The 21,756-nt window shown below is 44.6% G+C and overlaps 1 protein-coding gene across 3 annotated transcripts in view; it reads left to right on the top strand.

The window, feature by feature from the left end:
• LRIG2 (leucine rich repeats and immunoglobulin like domains 2) overlaps positions 1-20,979 on the top strand; it is a 66,932-nt gene extending 45,953 nt beyond the window's left edge. For 2 of the 3 annotated variants that reach the window (XM_042462278.1, XM_042462276.1), the window contains 9 exons: positions 356-427; positions 536-601; positions 8,306-8,469; positions 10,124-10,444; positions 11,349-11,630; positions 14,225-14,674; positions 16,245-16,394; positions 18,981-19,265; positions 20,077-20,979. In XM_042462278.1, coding sequence (XP_042318212.1) covers positions 356-427; positions 536-601; positions 8,306-8,469; positions 10,124-10,444; positions 11,349-11,630; positions 14,225-14,674; positions 16,245-16,394; positions 18,981-19,265; positions 20,077-20,306 — 2,020 coding nt within the window. In that variant the 3' untranslated portion in view covers positions 20,307-20,979. The remainder of the gene's footprint in view (positions 1-355; positions 428-535; positions 602-8,305; positions 8,470-10,123; positions 10,445-11,348; positions 11,631-14,224; positions 14,675-16,244; positions 16,395-18,980; positions 19,266-20,076) is intronic. The other variant, XM_042462277.1, reaches the window with a different exon arrangement.
• Positions 20,980-21,756: the final 777 nt, after the last annotated feature.

Here is a 21,756-nt window from a genome sequence, read left to right as displayed (position 1 = left end):
TTTATTTGTATATCGCCCTCTGGCAAACCAATCTGGGCAGTTAACAACAGTAAAATATAAAATATGACAATTAAAAACACTTCATCCCTCCCCCCTTAAGACAGTATTAAACAGTATAACATATTAAAACACAATATCAATGCATAAAAACAACAATTAAAAACTAAAAACCCTGATATCCCTCTGTTGATCCTCGACCATCACTAAGATGGGGCCACGGGAGGAATGGGGGAATCAGGGAACCTGGGCCGGGATGGTTAATCTGGAAAGGCCTGGCGGAAGAGATCCGTCTTGACCGCTTTTTCAACTTGCTTAACTATTTGTTTGTTTTTGTGGTTTGCTTGTGTTGTTTTAGGATTCTACAAGGAAACCAGATTAAGTCAATCACAAAGAGAGCATTTTTTGGACTTCAAGCCCTTGAATATTTGTAATTATACCTTTTCTCTTTCAATTAAGCTTTCTCGTCAAGTATACATTTAGTCCAGTTTTTAAATGAGCAATATGTAGTAAACTTGCACAATATTTAATATTGCAGAGATCTGAACAACAATGCAATAATGTCCATTCAAGAAAATGCTTTTTCCCAACCTCTTAAAGAGCTGTAAGTATTTAGTCCTACATATGTTCTTTCCATAGAGATGTTATTAAATGTGTCAGCTGTCGCAAAGATTTTCCTTACAGAATGCTAGTCTTAAAATTCAATTCAGTTTAGTTCACAAATTATAGTAGCATTTAACTAATATTTTGGCTTCATTTTTTTTTTCAATTTTACCAGGATGCTGATTACACTAAACATTTAAAATCTAAGTATACTGAGAAAAAACATAAATTGTTCTAACTCTTCATAATTAATAAGAAAAAGATTCCTCTTATGTAACCCTAGCTACTCTTTCTTTCATATGCAATATCCTGTAGGCACTTTCTAAAATAAAGTATTTGAATGCCATAATTGATTACAGCAGTTATTTAATTAATGCTAACACTTTAGACTGTATTATGTTCTTAATGAAGATTGTTTGATGCAGCAGTTCCAGAATCTGACATTGGTGTTAGGAGTTTTTATTGTCTCTCTCATTTTGTCAAGCCAGATATGTAGAACAGGAGAGTAATTATCAAGTGGCCTATTTCCCTCATCATTTCATCATCTAAAATTAATCTCAAAAAGGGAGGTATATCCCAAAGACTCAGTTAATTGAAATTTCCCATTCTTCTTCGTGGTCTCTGCGAATCATACAAATGGGTTTCACTGCGCCTGCGCAGTGCTGCTCGGAACCTACTGGAATCACTGGGCAAAGTTTACTTTGCAACATATAGAAACTTTTTGGCGGTAACTCCGCCCACCCGTTATAAGGCCCCTGCCTTCCCGCTCTTTTCCCCAGTTCCTTTTTTCCGCCGCGCTAGCTGCTTCAGGGAACTTCGCTCGCTTTAGCTTGCATTTGGAATCACTTCTCATCTTGACCTCGGACTGTTTTTGACCACTCTTTGTCTCCCGCCCCCGGTAACTTCGGACTCTCGGACTGTTGACCTCGCTTTGAATTTCCTCTGGCTTTGACGACCTTGGAAATGCCCGCACCCTTCAAGAAGTGCGACATTTGCGGGGGCAAAGTGCCCGTCCAAGACCCGCACTCTTCCTGCCTGTTGTGCCTTGGCCAGAACCATGACACCAATGCCTGTCTGCTCTGCAGATCCCTCTCTTCTCAGGCCCGGAAAAACCGTGAGTCCCGGCTTACTTCGGCGATTGCCCTGGGTAAGGTGCAAGAGGGAGGTTCGCGTTCGTCTTCCGTCCCGCCTTCCGCGCCCCCTGCTTCATCTTCTCGAGCCAGTGTGTCCAGCGTGACATCCGCGAGGGCCGCCGTTTCCAGCGTGGTGTGTGTCCCGGCCGGGACAATTCCTTCCACCACTTCCGATGTGGCCCGTGGCTCGAAACCGCCCAGTGCCACCGACGAACCCTCCAAGCGCCCCCATAAGCCTTCGGGGACTGAGGGTACCGAGCCGGCCTCCAAATCGACAAAGAGACCGGAGGGCTCCCATGCGAGGAAAGCTACCGAGGCGGAGGTCCAACTCGCTTCGCCTTCGTCCTCCAGGGCATCCAAGGCATCTCGCCACGCTCCAAAGTCGAAGGAGCCGGCTGTGCTTTCGGGAGCGGCCCACGCCCCGTCAGCTGACAGGGCAAGGTCTCCAAGACCCTCCTCATCAGGAGCGGCGGCTGTCCTCCTGGATCTTCCGGACAATCCTTTCTTCCCACCAGAAGAGACCCCGAGGCCGGGAAAGAAGAGGCATCACGACAAGACAGGTCGTGACCCTGCCTCTAAAAGGGCTAAGACGTCCAAGGATCAGCCCGGTACCGTCCCACCGAAGGCGAAGGACAAGAGGCGCTCCCCTTCCAAGAAGGCCCGGCTGACTCCGGTACCGGACACGCCACCGCCTCAGCCCACCATGGACTTCGTCCACGGGACGGGGGACACCGTTCCTCCTCTCTCTCCGGAACAGCGGTCGCCTCCACACTCCGGGAACGACGACTACGAGGACCCGCCCCGTAGACAACAGATACCGGACCTATTCCTCGACACTCAGTCGGGCCGGTACTACATGTCGGTATCGGAGGACAGAGCAATCAGGGAGTTCACCAGACTGAACCCCCATCCAGCAGACCCTCAGCAGGGCACCTCGTCCAGATCGGTCCTGACCGTATCCGTGTACGAGAGGCCGCCATCTCCACCTCGAAGGCACTCACGCTCCTCGACCGACCTCGTCCCGGTCCGACCAAGATCCCAAGTCAGAGTGATGGATGCCCTCTCCTCTGACTTGGACTCTGATGAGGAGCCCTTGCCTCCGTCCGAGGCACCATCTGATGAGGATGTCCTCTCCGTGTCGGCCTCGCCTCAGAGGATGCACAATCCTGAGCCGTCTTCCCCGTCGGACGACGTTCGTTCCTTCAGTGAGCACGTCGTGAAGATGGCGAGGGCTCTCGACATCGAGCTCGCTTTTCCGGACGACAACGCTCATGATCCGGTGGAACGTCGGGTGCACGGACGGGTGCCTACTCCACCCTGCCTCCCTCTGCTTCCCTCGCTTCAGACCATCGTTAAGAGGTCTTGGGACTCCCCGGCCACCCTGTCTGCATCCTCCCGCAAGGTAGAGTCTCTCTACAGAGTCGCTCCGGCGAGTTGTCCTTGGCTGGCCGACCACCCCAGGCCGAACTCTGCTATTGTGGAGGGAGCCCAGCACAGCTTCGTCCCGAAGCAGGCGACCTCCCCGGTCGACTGGGAAGCGAAGAAAGTTGATGGCCTGGCCAAGAAGGCCTACTCGGCGGCGGCCCTTGCGGTCAAGGCCGTAAACTACACCGCCTGCATGGGGGCCTACATCCAGACCCTCATGGAATGGATCTCCCCCCTCATCCCGGACATCCCGGATGACGTCCAGAGGCAGTTGGTCGAGGTCAGGGACGAGACACACTCCATCGGAAGTTGGCTCATCACCACTTCCAGGAACATGGCTGACTATGCAGGGAGGGCCATGTCTGCATCCATGGCACTCAGACGCCACGCCTGGTTGAGGGCCTCGGACCTCAACCCTACCGTCAAGGCGCCCATCGAGGACATGCTGCTCGATGGGACCGGGCTCTTCCATGCCGAGACCGACGACCGCCTGAACAGGAAGTTCAGGATGAAGGCGGCGGCGAACAAGCATGGCATGTCCTCGACACCGGCTTCTCCATTTCGGAAGCGTCAGCGCCCGTGGCAGCCGCAAGGTCAGTCACAGGGGACCTTCTCCCGGGATCGGCAGTCCCAGCAACAGGGCTCCCAGAGACGCCGCTTTCCCTCGCAGTCTTCCTCCTCCTCTGGCCGTCGCAACTTCCCGCCTCGGTACCGCAAGACCCACCGGCAGGACACCGACCAGGGGAAGAAGAGAACCTGAAGGGACGCAGCGCGCTTCGTCCCTCCTTCACCCCTCTTCTTCTTGGACATTTTGAGGCCGTTTGTTAACATCTGGGCCTCCATAACATCGGACTCGTGGGTTCTCAACATCGTCCGTAGGGGTTATGCCCTCGAGTTCCAAGAGCTCCCTCCAACTGGAGCCTTCATGTCCACTCCCCCCTCGGACACCCTTCTCGACGAAGTGCGCGCCTTGCTCGGTAAGGGGGCAATCTCCCCCCTACCGCCCGACCAATGTCCTCGAGCCTTTTTCTCCAGGTACTTCACGGTACCGAAAGCGGATGGGGGCATTAGGCCCATCCTGGACTTAAGACAATTGAACTTGTTCCTTGACTACTGCTGCTTTCGAATGGTAACCTTGGCTTCCATTCTGCCTCTGCTTCACCAGGGCCTGTGGTTTGCGACCGTTGACCTGAAGGACGCCTACTTCCACATCGGGATTCGAGAATCCCACCGGAGATTCCTCGCCTTCGCTGTCGGCTCCACCTCGTACCATTACAACGTTCTTCCCTTCGGCTTGGCCACGGCTCCAAGGGTCTTCACAAAGTGCATGGCACCGGTGGTGGCATACCTTCATCAAAAGGGCTTCATGGTCTTTCCCTACCTGGACGACTGGCTGTTTGCAGCCGAATCCCAACACGAGCTGCAGGAGGCAGTCTCATTCGCCTTGCACCTCTTGGACTCCCTCGGGCTGGTCGTCAACAGGGAAAAGTCCCACTTCACACCGACCAGGCAGGTCAAGTTCATCGGGGCCATCCTCGACTCCGAAAGTTGTTCAGCCTTCCTCCCTCTGGACCGGTTTCAGGCCCTAACAACGTCCCTCAGGCCGTGCATCTCCCACAGAAGGGTGAGAGCCAGAGACGTCCAAGTCGCCCTAGGCCACATGGCATCGACGACATTCGTCACCCCCTGGGCAAGACTTCGTCTTCGGCCTCTCCAATCCTGGTGCCTTTCGGTCTTCTCTCCGGTAGAAGACCCCCCCGTCCAAGTGGCTCACGGTACCGAGACCGATAGCCGCCTCCCTCAGATGGTGGTTGGACCGCCGCAACGTCTGCACCGGAATGCCCTTTCATCAGCCCCAGGCACAACTGACTCTGACAACCGATGCATCCCTGGAGGGATGGGGCACTCACCTGCTCGACTTGGTCGTCAAAGACAGGTGGTCCACACAAGACAAGCTCCTCCACATCAACGCTTTGGAGATGCTGGCAGTGGAAAAGGCATTGAGGGCATTCGAGTTCGCCGTCACAGGAAAGGTGGTCCTCCTGAGGACGGACAATACCACCGTGATGTATTACATCAACAAGCAAGGTGGTACCAGGTCCAGGACCCTGCTCGACCTCACGCTCCGCATCTGGGACTGGTGCATCCAGAGACGCGTCCTCCTCCAGGCGATTCACCTTCCCGGGGAGAACAACGAGCTGGCAGATCGCCTCAGCAGATCTCCCTCGGTGTGCCACGAGTGGAGGCTCCATCCCGAGACGGTCAGCGACCTCTTCGACTGGTGGGGAACCCCCCGGATCGACCTCTTCGCGACCAGGTGGAACAGCCACTGTCCCCAGTTCTGCTCCAGGAAGCGAATGGACGGATCCCTCGGAGACGCGTTCGCCTTCCTCTGGACGGGGGAGCTTCTCTACGCCTTCCCTCCGTTCCCTCTCATCATCAGGGTGGTGTCCAAAATGACAGTGGATCACTCGCATGCGATCCTGATCACCCCGTGGTGGCCGAGACAGCCCTGGCTTGCATCCCTTCTTCACCTCTCCAGGAGATGCTTCCTCCGCCTCGACCCTCGCCCGAACCTGCTGTCGATCCAGGACGGACGGATTCTCCACCCGGACATCGAGAGCCTGCCGCTGGTAGCCTGGAGGATACAGCCCTGACTGCCCTGCCGGAGGCAGTAAGGACGGTGATCCTGGCTGCAAAGAAACCTTCCACCCAGCGGTCCTATGCCCTGAAATGGAGGAGGTTTAGCCTCTTCCTTGACCGAAAGGGCTTGTCTCCTGCTCAGGTGTCCACTCCAGTGGTGCTGGAGTTTTTGATGGCACTCTTGGATGAGGGGCTGTCCCTTACATCCCTCAAATGCTACCTGTCTGCCATTTGTGCCAAATACCAGTTCGGGGGGAGGGTTTCTTTCTTCAAGGACCCTTTGGTGAAGGGGTTCCTTAAGGGATGTGCCAACCTTTATCCTCCTGTGTCGGTACCTACACCGGCTTGAAGTTTGGAGACGGTACTGTCCGCCCTCCAATCCAAGCCCTTTGAGCCGATGGCCACAGCGGACTTGAGACTATTGACTTGGAAAACCGCTTTTCTTGTGGCCATCACCTCTGCCCGCCGTGCGGGTGAACTCTGTGCCTTACGGAGGGACCAGCCATTCTTGAGGTTCCACAAGGACAAGGTGGTCCTCCGGACAGACATTACTTTCTTACCAAAGGTAGTGTCTGCTTTCCACATGTGCCAAGACATTGTGTTGCCTACTCTCGCATCCAGCCCGACTTCAGATGCGGAGCGACGCCTGCACTCTCTTGATGTCAGGAGAGCACTGGCGTTTTATTTGGACAGAACTGCTGCCTCCAGCCGGTCCGAGAGACTTTTCCAATGCTACTCGGAACCGAAGAAAGGGTTGCCTGTGTCTGCGCAGAGGCTTTCCAAATGGGTGGCTGGTACCATCCACCTCTGCTATGAACTGTTGGGCAAACCTCTCCCTGGCAGGGTTCAGTCTCATTCCACAAGGGCAATGGCAGCATCCTCTGCATTCCTGTCGGGGATTCCCTTGGAGGATGTCTGCAAGGCTGCTATCTGGTCCCAACCTCTGACTTTTATCAAACATTATAGGTTGGACACCAGGGCCATCCGAGACGCAGCTTTCGGGAGGGCTGTGTTGGTTTCAGGGTTGCATTGATTGCACTACTGATGGTTTGTGTTTCAGTACTTATGTACATATATATCAAGGTGTTTATTACTATAATAAATATACCTTTGGTTCACCATAGCTTTGGTTTCAGGACACTCCCTCCGCCGCATACCTTAGCTTGTCAGTCTAAACCCATTTGTATGATTCGCAGAGACCACGAAGAAGAAGGAGAGGTTGCTTACCTGTAACGGTATTTCTTCGAGTGGTCATCTGCAAATACATACAAATCCCACCCGTCCGTCCCCTCACATTGGCTCTTTCCATCGCCTGCTTGGCGGAAAAATTGCGGAACTGGGGAAAAGAGCGGGAAGGCAGGGGCCTTATAACGGGTGGGCGGAGTTACCGCCAAAAAGTTTCTATATGTTGCAAAGTAAACTTTGCCCAGTGATTCCAGTAGGTTCCGAGCAGCACTGCGCAGGTGCAGTGAAACCCATTTGTATGTATTCGCAGATGACCACTCGAAGAAATACCGTTACAGGTAAGCAACCTGTCCTTTTGGATTCATCCATATTTCACTGTCTACTAAGAAGTCACTGTCTTCAGCTGATATGAATTTGGTGTTTAACTAAAAAGGCACATTTATATAACACATACTGAAATTTGGTGTGACCCATAGCTGTTGTGTGTGGGGGAAAATCCAACATGTTCTGCTCCTAAGTTGGAAAGGGTTCTTTTACAAGTGCTAGCATTGCTGCCCTGTAAATTGTTCCAGGTGACATATTTCACTAAGTTCCAGTTTCTGATATGATTGCAGTTAGAATTTGTGGAATTGCAGAACTGGGTTTATATGCTTTTGTCATAAACTTAGAATCCATTAAATGCTTGGGATTCCTGAACTGACAAGAATACCTCGTCTCTTAACAGTATTCCTGTATCTTATATTGTATGCATAGTATTTTTTTCCTCTCTTGCTTTTTCTTTGCATATTACTGGTTTCAGGACTATTCCTGTGAAAGATATTTTTAAAAAGCAAATTAGGACTTTGATGAGAAATGTCTGACATAACTTAGATGTGAAGAAAGAGAATAATGAATTTATTTGCACTAATATGTCACTAAAGCTACTTGGAGGATAGGTAGGATATGTTACCAAGCAGATTAGGCATACAGTCGGCCCTCCTTATAGGCGGGCTTGCCTTCTGTGGCTTTGAGCTCACGCAGAAGGCAAGCCAAGGCAGAAATTATGGGGTGTGTACTTGTGCCCTGTGTGCTGCCATGAGCACGTGTCCCATTATTTCCTATGGGGCTTGAGCATACAGTCTTTTCCCCATATGCAAGGGGGTCCAGAATGGATCCCCATGCGTATGGGGAGGGCTGTCTGTATAATGTAGAAATGTTGGTAAAGAGTTACAGATATATGAGTAGTGTATATTGAGGGATGGTGCTGCCCTACGTAGTGACTATAATTGAGATGGTATGTGTTTGGCTGACAACTTAGAACATTTCTCCTGTTTTTTCAGGTTGTTGAACACTAGCAGCTTACTATGTGACTGTCAGTTGAAATGGCTGCTCCAATGGCTTACCCACAATCATTTGCAGGATACTGTCAGTGTCATTTGTGCTCATCCTGAGAGGTTGTCTGGACAGAGCATCCTCAATGTGAATCCTGAAAACTTTGTCTGTGGTTTGTACTCTTAATATTATTCATTTTTTAAATATGATGGACACTTACATGACTTCTACTCTGGAATATGGTCATCTGCTTTTTAGAAAATGGTCATTTGTGTGGCATGGCTTCAGTGACCCATCCATTGGATGTATTGGCTTAATTGGGATTACACTACCTTGCACTAATGTAAGAAACATTTGTGTTGCCCATATATTAGAAATTAATATTAGAAATGTGTTAGAAATTTATGCAACCACAGATTAACTCAAAACACTATCTTTGAATTATTTAGTACAGTGCACCCGCGTCATACATGGGTGCGCTTTACGCGGCTCCCAGCATATGCTGGAAGCTGCACCGGAAGGAAGGGAGCCACGCACCGGAAGAAAACAATGGTGCGCACTCCCATGGCGTGTGCCCCATGTGCCGCTGCTGCGCCGCCGCGGGCACGAGCCCCATTCATTTGAATGGGACTTGAGCATTCATGTTTTTTCTCTTATGCGGGGGGGGGGGGGTCCGGAACGGATCCCTCGCATAAAGGAAGGGATGACTGTAGTGACATCTAGAACAAGGAATTTTTTCTTAGTGGTACTGTGAGAGTCATTATAATCCTGTGGAAACTTCTCAAGCATGAGGGAGAGTTGGCAATAGAAACTAACTGGAAACAAACAAGGATATTCGATGGCAGATACTCTAGGGTATCTCTCAAACTTTCAGCACAGTACCAATGGATCATATTCTCCTTTTCAGCTTAGTCATAACATTACATTATACAGCTGTTTGCAGAAGTTTAAGTTCTCATTGTTCTTAGTAATTAAATGGAATAAAATAGCAAGCTTAGAATTGTTTTAGGACAGTGAATCTCTTTTAGATAGGAGAGCGTCACCATTATGGAGTTTTATTTTTAAGCCTCTTCCTTCTAGTTACGGCCAATTTTCTACACTCACTGCTTGGCAAAATAATCAGAACTAACGTAAGCATGTGTTGACATCTAAATTGTTATTAGGCAAGAATATCAAATCCCAGGCAGTACGGCATGTTTCCTGAAAATAAATATTAATCTATTACTAAACTATAGTAAGGAGAGCCAGCATGGTGTAGTGGATTGATCTTTGGACTACAACTCTGGAGAATAGGGTTCAGTTTTCCAATCAGCCATGAAAATCTACTGGGTGACCTTGAGTGAGTCACAAACAATCAGCCCCATAAAACCCTGTGATAGGTTCAGTCTTAAGAGTCGCAATAAGTTAGAAATGACTTGAAGGCATGCAACAACAACAACAAATAGTGAAAAGAAAGATATGCATATTGCTGATATCTCTAGTTGGTTCTTTATTTCCAAACTGCAGTTAGAGCTTTACTTAAAACTGGACTTCTGACAACATTGCCATAACACATTCCACCACAGTGTGATATATAGATGTTGATAAAAATCTTTAAATCATTTCACTTGCTGTTGCTTTTGCTCTGACACAAGACATCCTATTTCACAGCTTCATACCCGCATAGCCAATTCTGGTGTGAAAGAGGATGTAGCGATTGGAGGAATTAGTGAGAGCTCATTTCATTCTGATACAAGTGGAACTGTGTTACAATTTGCATTCGTTTTTTCTTATATCAGATACATACAGAAAAGGAAATTGAGTTCATTTTTATCTGCTTTTCACAGACGATTTCCCCAAACCTCAGATCAGAGCACACCCTGAGACTACCATTGCACTGAGAGGCACCAATGTCAGCTTGACTTGCATGGCTGTGAGCAGCAGTGATTTACCCATGTCCACTACCTGGCGAAAAGACAGTGAAATATTGTATGATGCAGATATAGAGAATTTTGTTAGGTACCAAAAAGAAGATGGTGAAGTGCTGGAATACACAACTGTCCTGCATGTGTTCAATGTAAATTTCACAGATGAAGGAAAATACCAGTGTATAATCTCTAATCACTTTGGGTCCAATTATTCCAACAAGGCCAAGTTGACTGTCAATGGTAAGCGCCTGTGCTAGGATTTCCCCTTTAAAGAAAGATACTAATTTAAAAGACTTTGGAATTATTCTATATAAGCTCTTTAGTGTTCCTCGGTTTCCAAATGAATCGAAAACCCCACCCCTCCCAATCCAGTGCTGGGATAACTGTTGGAAAATATTGGTATTGTGTTTTGGATGCAAGTGGCCTTGAAGATCTTTTCTGACCAGACTTTAAGAACTGGCCAAATGGTAGCATTTTTTCCACAACACATTTCTCTGTTTGGAAATGGAAAATGTACCAGCTGCAGTCCATTTGCTCACAAGCTAATTGAGCCAAGATTGTGTTTCATTGACAATTGCAGACCTAGACTGTGTCAAGGAAGTAGTTTCAGACATTTATCAACTACAGAAATTGTTAAAGATGCACCCTTTTTCAAATTGGGACCAAGCCAAAATATGACAGTTGCCATGACACTTGCCCTTTTATTATTAATTTTTCTTAGTTGGCTTTTGGGCTACTTCCTGTTTGAGAAAAGCCCTTTCCAGAGAATAAAACACGGCAAGTGGCAGGAGCATAAAAATAATTTCCCTCATGACTCCAGAAGGTATAGCAGGGAATGTGGCCCTCCAAGTCTTCTACAGTTGACCACTCCATAATAGAAGATGGTATGTTCCATAGAGAAAAGAAACTAATTTGTCTTTTTCATCCAAAGAATTGTTAGACTTTGTAAACAACCTCAGAGCATGAAAAGAAGGCAACAAAAATGTGGACATTAAATTGTTAAAAAGAGTGAATGGGACATAGTAGCATTAGTAATTTCCAAAGAAATTGGAAACTAACCATTCCTAAATGAGGAACTGTTTTGTATCCTCTGTCTAGTGATAGTAAACATTATTTGATCATTCTAATATGTCTCTTCATTCAGAGCTGCCTTCTTTTATAAAAACTCCTATGGATCTCACTATCCGAACTAGAGCCATGGCTAAACTGGAGTGTGCTGCAGAAGGCCATCCCCCACCTCAGATTTCCTGGCAGAAAGATGGAGGCACAGACTTCCCTGCAGCTCGTGAAAGGCGAATGCATGTAATGCCAGAAGATGATGTCTTTTTCATAGCAAACGTGAAAATAGAAGATATGGGGATCTATAGCTGCATGGCACAAAATGTAGCAGGAGGAATATCAGCAAATGCCACATTGACTGTGTTAGGTAAGCAAACTAGCTGGGGCTATATGGGTTATTTAATCAAACTGTCACAGTTCTAGTTTATTTCCCACTTCTAAAAACACCTCTCCTGGGCCTAAAATGAAGGGGAGAAATATGGTGAGGTGTCCCCCCACATCTAAAGAACTTTGGGGGGGGGGGTATTTGTAAAAAAAAGTAAAACAAATTTTAAAAGTGCAGCCCTTAGGGAGCCCTTTCTCTTGCTGTTGCCTACTTCTCATTTAAAAGTTAATGCTGATACTCCAGGATCTCATGCTTATTTCAACATGGCATTATTCTATTAACTGGTCCCCCTTTTACCATTCTTGGGCAAAGTGATGGAGAGGACAGTAGCCTTCCAGCTCCAGGCTGTCTTGGATGAAGCCAATTATCTGGACCCATTTCAAATTGGCTTCAGGGCGGAATACAGAGTTGAGATTACGATGGTCACCTTAGTCAATATTATTATTATTATTGATATGCCAACTGTGTCCCTACCTGGACCAAAAGGACCTTGAAGCAATGGTACATGTACAGTGGTACCCCGGGTTACGAATATAATTCGTTCCGCGGCGCCGTTCGTAACCCGAAAGATTTCGCAACCCGAAAAAGCCATAGCCGCTAGCGCTGAAAGCCGCGATTTCATGCGAAAAAGCACAAAAAAAATTTTCGTAAGCCGAAAAAAAACGTAACCCGGAACAGTTTTTTCCTATTTAATTTTTTCGTATCCCGGAAATTTCGTAACGCGGTGATTTCGTATCCCAGGGTACCACTGTACTGGTAATCTCTCGTTTAGATTTCTGTAATGCTCTCTACTTGGGGCTATCCTTGTACCAAGTTCGGAAAGTTCAACTGGTTCAAAATTCTGCAGCCAGATTTGTCGCTGGCACACCTAGGTTTGACCATATAACACCAGTGTTGCAATCCTTCACTGGCTGCCAATCATGTTCTGGGCGCAGTACAAGGTGTTGGTTATTACCTTTAAAGCCCTACATGGCTCCGGCCCAAGTTACTTGTGGGAACGCCTCTCTCTACATAATCCGCCCTGCACACTCAGAACATCTGGGAAGAATTTATTGGAATACTATAACACTAGATTAACTACAACTTCCCATGGAGCATTCACTGCCGTGACCCCTAAATTGTGAAATAGTCTACCGGAAGAGATCCATTTTATTACCACCTTAGATGCCTTTAAGAAGGCATTTAAAACAGATCTCTTCCGGCGGACTTATCTACCTGATTCCCTATAAGAGATTATGCTAAATGCTTCACCCCTGATTATGACTGTATGACCATTTGATGACTGGATATTTTAAGGAACTAATAGGAATGTGTAGTATTAGTATTTTATAGATAGTTTCTCTGAACTGTATTGTATTATTTTAATGATGTAATCCTGCTTCGATCCTTGGGAGAGGCGGGAAATATAAATAAATATTATTATTATTAACCCAAATACTGAAACCAATGGACAATTTAAACATCTAGCAATTAGGCTAGCACCCTTGTTCTGATAACTATGGGATGATTCGGTTTTGAGCTGCTGAAGGCGGCCACTGACTTGTTCCCAATTTTACCTTATTTTGTAAATTGGGGAATGAAGTAACATCAGACCAAATTGAAGAAGTTAATTGAATCTAGTTTTCTGGCTGCTTAAGATTGTCAGGAGCATTTTGGAACTTTCCTAAAATAGGCTGTATTTAATTTCAGTGAGTATAACTACAGAAGCATTAAAATTTGTATACAAAATTCCCATTTGTAACCTAGGAAAAAGTTGGTAGAGTACAGTGGTGCCTCGGGTTACGAAATTAATTCGTTCCGCGGCTAATTTCGTAACCCGAAAAACCTTCGTAAGCCGAATTGCCATAGGCGCTAATGGGGAAAAAAGCCGCGGCTCTGCCGCGGCTCCATTTAAAACAGCGCGGAGTTTTTTCGTAACCCGAAAAAACTTTCGTAACCCGAAACAATAAATCCCTATGGGATTTATTCGTATCCCGAAAAATTCGTAAGCTGGGTATTTCGTATCCCGAGGTACCACTGTATTCCTCCAAATGTCTGATACTCCTAAGAAAAATACTGCTAGAGCATGTGTGGTTTCCTGCTGTTGACACACTTTATTTTAAACAATTTGAAAAATGTCCCATCCTCATCCCCCCCCATTACTTTTGCACTCTATTATGCTTACTCTCGGGTTGTGAACTGTGCAGTGATGAAATGGACCATTTAATAGCTTTGTCTAGAAAGATGACACAAGAAATGTAGAAATTTCTACAGGGTATATATAAAAGATGGAAAAAAGAAAAAGGTATCTCTCCTCAGTTGTATTTCTTTAGGAAATCATTAATTCCTAGAGGTGACCGTTCTCCTCAGTGTCATGCTGCTATCTTTGGCTCAAACTGAATTATGGGCAAATCCTAAAATTTACATCTGGGAATGCACAAGATTATTTCCGAGTCAGGTTATAAAATATGCATGCCCCTTATTTTGTTCTACATCAGCTTTCCAAATCACAAGCTGCAAGTATATAGTAGTGCTAACTTTATTTCCATGCAGTTGTAATTATACTCTTGTGTTTAAACCTGACTTTCTTTTCCCAGAAACACCTTCATTTGTCAGGCCCTTAGAAGACAGGACTGTGGCCCAAGGTGAAACAGCAGTGTTGCAGTGCATTGCTAGTGGCAGCCCTTCCCCTCGCTTAAACTGGACCAAAGATGATGGGCCTCTGACAGTTACAGAACGACATTTCTTTGCTGCTGCCAATCAGCTTCTCATCATTGTAGATGCTGGATTAGAGGATGCTGGGAAATACACTTGTGTTATGTCTAATACACTTGGTACAGTACGTGGCCATATCTACCTATATGTCATCTCCTCCCCAAACTGTGACTCTTCCCAAAGTGGCATTGGGATTGAAGAGGATGGCTGGACAACTGTTGGCATTGTGATAATAGTTGTGGTCTGCTGTGTTGTTGGCACTTCTTTGGTCTGGGTCATTGTTATCTATCATATGAGAAGGAAGAGTGAAGACTACAGCATCACTAACACAGGTGGGGAGCCTGAGAACAGTTTTGTCCAGTACTTGGATAGCATGATTCCCTCGATTTGGAAATGCGTGTTAATATAGCATTTACTTTCTTTGCTGCAGCACCACACTGCTGGCTCGTGTTCAGTGTATGACCAACAAAAATCACAAGGTCTTTTTCACATGTAATACCACCGAGCCAAGTATCCCTTGTCCTATACCTGTACATTTGGTTTTTATGGCCTAAATTTAGATTTTTGCATTTGTCTCTATTGAATTTCATTTTACAATAGGTCCTTGCTATCCATTGGGGTTTGGTTCACGGCTCCCCCATGGATACCAAAATCTGTGAATGCTGAAGTCTCATTAAATACAATGGCATAGTGAAATTGTGTCCCTTATGTAAAATAGCAAAATCAATGTTTGCATTTTGGAGTGTGTGTGTGTGTGTATTTGTATATATGTATTTGTATTTGTATTATTGTGTGCCTTCAAGTCATTTCCAAGTCATGGCAACCCTAAGGTGAACCCATCATTGGAGTTTCCTGAAAAGCTTTTTCAGAAGGGGTTTGCCATGGCAAATCTCTTGAGACTGAGAGAGTTTGACTTGCCCAAAGTCACGTGTCTATGGTCAAGTCAGGATTCAAACCCTGGTCTCCAGAGTCCTAGTCTAATGCTCAAACCATTATACCATGCTGGCTTTCTCATGTATATGCATGTATGTGTGTGTGTCTGTGTGTGTATAGATAGAAAGATAAATATAGATATAGATATAGATAGTATTTTCAAGCCATGGATGGTTGGATCTGGATAAAGGATCTGTGGATACAGAGGGCTGACTGTATTAATTTTAATACATTTTCCTACTATATCAGGGTCTTTTTGAATTCTGTTCCTGTCTTCCATTGTATTATCTACACCTCACAGTTTTGTATCATTCACAAATTTGATGAGGATTCCCTCCACTCTACCATCTAAATCACTGATAAAAAATATTAGATCTTGGAGAGTTCACAGGCCTTTGTAATTTAATTTGTCAAATTAGCAAGGATTAGGGGGTAGATCAGTGGTTCTCAAACTTTCAGTCTCCAGATGTTTGAAGCTTCAACTCCCAGCTTTCCTGAGCAGTGGACATACTGGCTGAAAGTTATGGGAGTTGAAATCCAAAACATCTGGAGAACTAAAGACTGAGAATTTCTGTGGTAGATGGATATTTTTGTAAATAAGTGTGTGAATATGATAGATTGTGTGTCTGGTTCCTTGTGGTTATCTTACAGTTCTTAACAGACCATAGCATTTGTGGGAAGTATTATCATAATTGATAGTTCTTCACAGTATTGGTGCAAAGTGATGTTGTGCTGCAGTGGAAAAAATGGGTTTCGCAACTGTAAAATGTGATAGTAAATCATAATTAGAAAAAGGTAAATAAAAGTAACAAGCACTGTTGTTAATTCATAAAATAAACTTTCACCATTTATAATTTGTTGAGTTTTCTTGGGAGTCTACTGTATGGGTCACCTTCTTGACAGATCTGATTGCTACATAGTTTTGTTGCCTAGTGAAATCATCATGTTGCTGTTGCTTTTCTCTTTCAGAGGAAGTAAACTTGCCTGCGGATATTCCCAGTTATTTATCTTCCCAGGGGACTTTGTCTGAGCCACAGGAAGGCTACAGTAATTCAGAGGCAGGAAGTAATCAACAGCTTATGCCTCCTTCTGGTGGTTATGTGCATAAAAGCACAGATGGTAAGCTCTTGGTTTCTTGATTAGAATTGGACAAAAGTTAATGGCTAGTGTGCCACTGATGATGCATCAAGGCTCTTCTTGTTCCTTAAGCAAGAGTGCATGTTCAAGGCATAATTTATTAATAAAAACAACTGGTGACAGGTTCTGGTATTTGTATTATAATTTTTAAAGGTATCTGTGGAAATTCTAATGGAAAACAAAGTAGATCACAAAACTGATGTCAGCTCACTTCTCTAGATAAGACTGTAGAAGTCCAAGAATGGTCACAGATCCATTTCAATAGTGCTATTACTTAGGGAATGCAGTGCAATGGTCATGATTGAAAAATCAAGGTCCAGAATGTTGGTTGTCTCAAATAATAAGGCCCTGGCTTCATTCGCAAAGTGATGATCATGAATGGGAACTTTTGGCTCTAGTCAATTCTTATACTTCTGGTTGGCTATGAAAGGAATTCATTTTACATATTAGATGGATGATGAAAGAAGACAAACAGCCTGCTCCATCTCAAAACATCACCTTAAAAATTTAAGAAGGACCCAGGCCCTATGTATCAAAGCTCTTAAAGTATTGAGAACCTGCACATACACTCCTTGGCATTGCATGCAGCAGAGTGCTTTATTAAAAAGCCTGGACACCAGCCTCTCAAATCTAAATGTGCCCTCTCAGATCTTATATTTGCCACTGTCATTGGAATCAGGGTATGCCTTGATAAGCCAGTATACATAGCATCGGTCTCAAGTCAACAAATCACTGTGTTGCCAATACATACAAATCTGTATCTCCATTTTTCTAATTTTTATGTCTTCTATTATCTGGATCCCACTGCTTTCTCTCCCTTAAAGGATATCCTTGGCTTCCTAACTCAAATCAGTCTGTCTAGAGAGTTTGCCATAATGGGTGGAACCTCAGTTACTACATCCCTTAAAACCTCATCTATACGCTTCTATGGCGGGTTACAGACCGCCATAAGGGATGTCCTTACGACGTCCCATTTTGGAAAAGGGGCATCTCTTCCAGACACCCTTACCCTGTTACAGACAGAGTCTGTAACAAATGGCGGCAGCCGTTCCACAAGGCTGCCGCCATTTCAACGTAACGGATGCTCTGCTTCCGCACGTCGCGGCCTGGAAGTGACGCCGCAAGTGCACGCTTTGGTACTTGCGGCGTCTCTTCCGGGTTGCTGGAAGGAGCGCGATATTCGTGCTCCTTTGCAGCGCGGAGGAGTCGCGCGGTTTGGCTGCTGCGACTCCTCCGTGCTGAAACTGGCAGCGGCCCAAGACCGCCCCTTTTGGGCGGTCTGTAACGGGCCCTGGTTTCTGTCAACTTTTCCATGAGAGTTATGGGAACAAACTCCTTCCTTCCCAGAGAATCAGGAGACCAAGTACATAACCACAGCTTCAGCTCAGTAGGCAAATAGTCAGCCCCACCTCCATATTTCTGTAGTTTCATTTTCTTTTAAAGAATTTTTGTTTTGTTAATGCTATTATTTTTGTTCTTAAGTTTACATATATGTATTTAGTAGTGAGCAAGAAGGCCTGAGAAGTGAAGGCCTTCTCTCATTTTGGCAAACATATAGTTGTTGTTAACTGTCTTTGAGTGTGCCTCAACTCATGGTTGTGGATGAGACATCTGCAAGACCCTGTATCCTCCACTGAACTGCTTAGGTCCTGCAGATTCAGGCCCATGACCTCCTTGATTGAGTCCAGACATCTGGCATGCGGTCTTCCTCTCTTTCTACTACCTTTTCTACCTTTCATAGCATTATTGTCTTTTTTAATGAGTCATGTCTTCTCATCACGTGGCCAAAATACAACAGTCTCAATTTGGTCATCTTGGCTTCCAGGGAGAATTCAGGCTTGATCTGTTCTAGGCTCCATTAATTTGTCTTTTTGACCATCCACAGTATTCTCAGCACACTTCTCCATCACCATATGTCATATGAGTTAATTTTCTTCCTATCCACTTTCTTCACTGCCTAGCTCTCACATCCATGCATAGTGATGGAGAATGCAGTGGCTTGAATAATTCTACCTTTAGTGCTCTGTTGTAAATGTTTTACAATTTAGGATCTTGTCTAGTTCTTTCATAGCTGCTCTTTCCATTCCTAGTCATCTTCTGATTTCTTCTCTGCAATCTCCATTCTGATCAATATTTCATACAAGGTATGGGAAATCTTTGACTATTTTGAATTCCTCATTATCTAGGCTGAATCCTCTGTAGATCCTCTGTGAATATTACGCTTGTTTTCTTGACATTAAGCAGTACGCCTTCCTTTGTACTTTCTTTTTTAATTTTCCTTAGTAATTTTTCCAAGTCTCTGATATTGTACAAAGACCAAATTCAATGAGTTCCCTTTTTCTGTGCTATTGTGGCACTTCATTGCTATGGCTCCCTTGTGCCTGAAGAATAGTTTTTGCAAACATACAGGCAGAGCTTCTAGTTCCAGCTAGCTGACTCACAGAAGAATTGTATCTGTGTAGGCAACTGTTTAATCAACCACAGTGTTCTGCATCCTACAGTGGCCTACCTATAGTGAAAGGTCTCAAGCCATAGCACCCTAACTATTTATTGTTTGTCTTCCACTAGGTGGCACAGCACCATTGGTGATCTGCTCCGATTGCTATGATAATGCCAACATCTATTCCAGAAACAGAGAGTATTGTCCTTATGCATATGTCACTGAAGATGACCCACTTGATCAAACACTGTCCAACCTAATGATGCAGATGTCCAAAGAGCCCTATCCAGTATGTCCCCAGCATGAAGCCACCACTCTGGATGGTCTCTCAGGTGACAGAGACATGTCTGTCTTCCTTAACAATCAAGATAGATTACATGAGAGGAAACCCTGCTCTCAACCATGCAACAGTGGTAAGTACTGTATTATCTCACTGTTCTTATCTCTTGCTCTTAATGTTAAAATTAGTCCTTTTAGAAGTGCAATGCTATACAGGTTTAATCTCCCTTAACCAGAGTTCTGAAATGCAAAACATTCCCAAATCCAAAATGGTCAGCATAAGTGGCTGAGATAGTGGCACCTTTGTTTTCTGATGGTTCAGTATACACAAACTGTGTCTGATGCACAAAATCATTAAAAAATATTGTGTATCAAATTACCTTCAGGCTCTGTGTATAAGGTGTATATGAAACATAAATGAGAGAGCAGTGTTTTACTGTTGAAGTTCAGTCTGCAATGGCCACAAGGCCCATGCATTCATGTCTTGCTCAAGAATTGTCAATTTTTATCCCAGGTTTCCTTGAAGCTGAAGTATCTGCGTTTCCTAATCACAAGTATTTCTTATAGTACAGTGACCCCATCGCTTACATGGGGGATCCGTTCTGGATCCCTTCCCGCAAAACAATAGGTCTTGTGCATCCGGCGCACAGCTTCAGTGTAAGCTGAAAGCTGCATATGGTGCAGGTATACTGTACTCCAAACCATTTAGAAATGTTTTGTTTTCTATAGATTGAATATAATATTGTATTACTTCCATTAAAAAGTAATCTTTGCTGGTTATAGCTGCAGACACACATGAACATATCTTTGCTGGCTTTAGTTATGCCTTGATGTATTGAATGCCACCAGAAGAGGTGTACCTTGCTGCCAAAATAAAGGAAGTAGAAAATCTTAGTTTGGGGAACTGTTGTCACAATTTAATTTTTTTCTATTTTTCTTCTACAGATCCTTTTCGGCTATCTTTATGGGGCGTCAATAAAGATCTAGGATTGTTGCATCCTTGTTTCTCACCTCCATCAAAGAACCATGAGGTGCCTCATGTTCTGCGAAGTGAAAACATCATGGAAGTTGGGCAGGAACAAGTTACTTCTCCCAGACCCCATCATAGGTTACATGAACATAACTTTGATTTTAACAGGACTCAGAACTTACAGGAACATCATGAAGCTACATAAAAGTAATCCAAGTAACCTTATCAGTGAGCTTAGAGCAGTCAACAATGTCTTTTTTTTTTACTACCTCAGGTTTTGCCCTATGGCCAAAGGTGCTCCATGTTTGCAACAGAGGCTTTGTTGACCACATTAGTGACTACCTGCTACAGACTAAACATGGACTAGTAATAAATGATTACCTTTCTTCTGTTTGAGTCCTGCTAAGTGGCATATGTTAAGACTCTGTGGTCCTAACAAACCTAATTACTAAAGAGAAAGAAACATACTACGCCTAATGATGAAAATGATCATGGAAGGTATGTTGCCTTAGAAGTTGTCTCATGAAATATTTCTTTCCTGCTGAAGAAGCCAACTTTAAAGAGACTGTTTACAAGTTCTCTTGGTAATCTTAAGCGTGAAGCTCATGTTTAACATGGCCCTTCTGACAGCTAGCAGGAAAAGACATCAGCATCTTCAGTCACAAACATTATTACCCTTTCTCTGGCTAAAATAGTCAATTGTAAATACATTTGCATAGTATAAATATTTTGTATACACTGCAAAACATAAATGCCAGACTGAAATGTAAATTTTGTATTATGCCAAAAATTACGTACTGTTGTATCTTTTTGACATCTGCTGACCAATCCGTAAAAACTAGAAATAACTGTTGCGGGATTAAAGTCTTAAAGGCTGATTCATACAGTCGTTTGTAGCACATGATGGTTACAATTTTCATATGCTGTCCTGTTCGTTGGAAATGTTCATTATGTGATTGATGGCTCTTTCACTTAGTAGTCTTGTGTATGGCAGCAGCTGTTCATAGGACATGACAGTTTCAATCAGCCCATGAGATCTGAAACAGAAGCAGATGTATGCAATATGGGGTGTCACATGACTTGTGTTTTGCCTGTGTAGCCTAGGTTATAGTTAGAATTCTGAAACTTTGAATTTGAGAGGTTACACGCTAAACTTCATAGTTGCTGAAAAAGATTAACAGTTTGCACTGTTTCCTCAAGGCTCGAGCTTAGAAAGACTTAGTAATTATTATGCATGATTGAGCCATCACAGGCTGGATAGAACTTCTGTATCACTTCAAAAACTGCTTTTCAGTGAGATCTGTTCAGACATACAACTGTAGCAACTGAAGGTTTTAAGGATTTATCAAGTTCTGCTATAATGTGATCGTAACATTCCTAAAAACGTCTGCATTATAGGAATCATACTCCAAAAATAACAGGACTTATGGGGGAAATAGCATTAGATGTGAATCTCAAAAAAATAGTAGTCATATCTAAACTGCTTAACTTAACAAAGACTTTATTCTGAAAATAACAATGGCTGGGTCACAGGAGTATCTCTGCCTGCATGCATATTTGTTTGCTGCCTCTACCACCACACAAATACAACAGTTGTCTAGGCATAGGATCTCAGGAGGAGGAGTAACAGTGGCAAAGCTACACTTGCTCACACT

The sequence above is a fragment of the Sceloporus undulatus genome, chromosome 4 (genome assembly GCF_019175285.1).
Source record: "Sceloporus undulatus isolate JIND9_A2432 ecotype Alabama chromosome 4, SceUnd_v1.1, whole genome shotgun sequence".
NCBI classification, from domain to species: domain Eukaryota; kingdom Metazoa; phylum Chordata; class Lepidosauria; order Squamata; family Phrynosomatidae; genus Sceloporus; species Sceloporus undulatus.
This window is presented reverse-complemented; position numbering and strand designations above follow the sequence as displayed.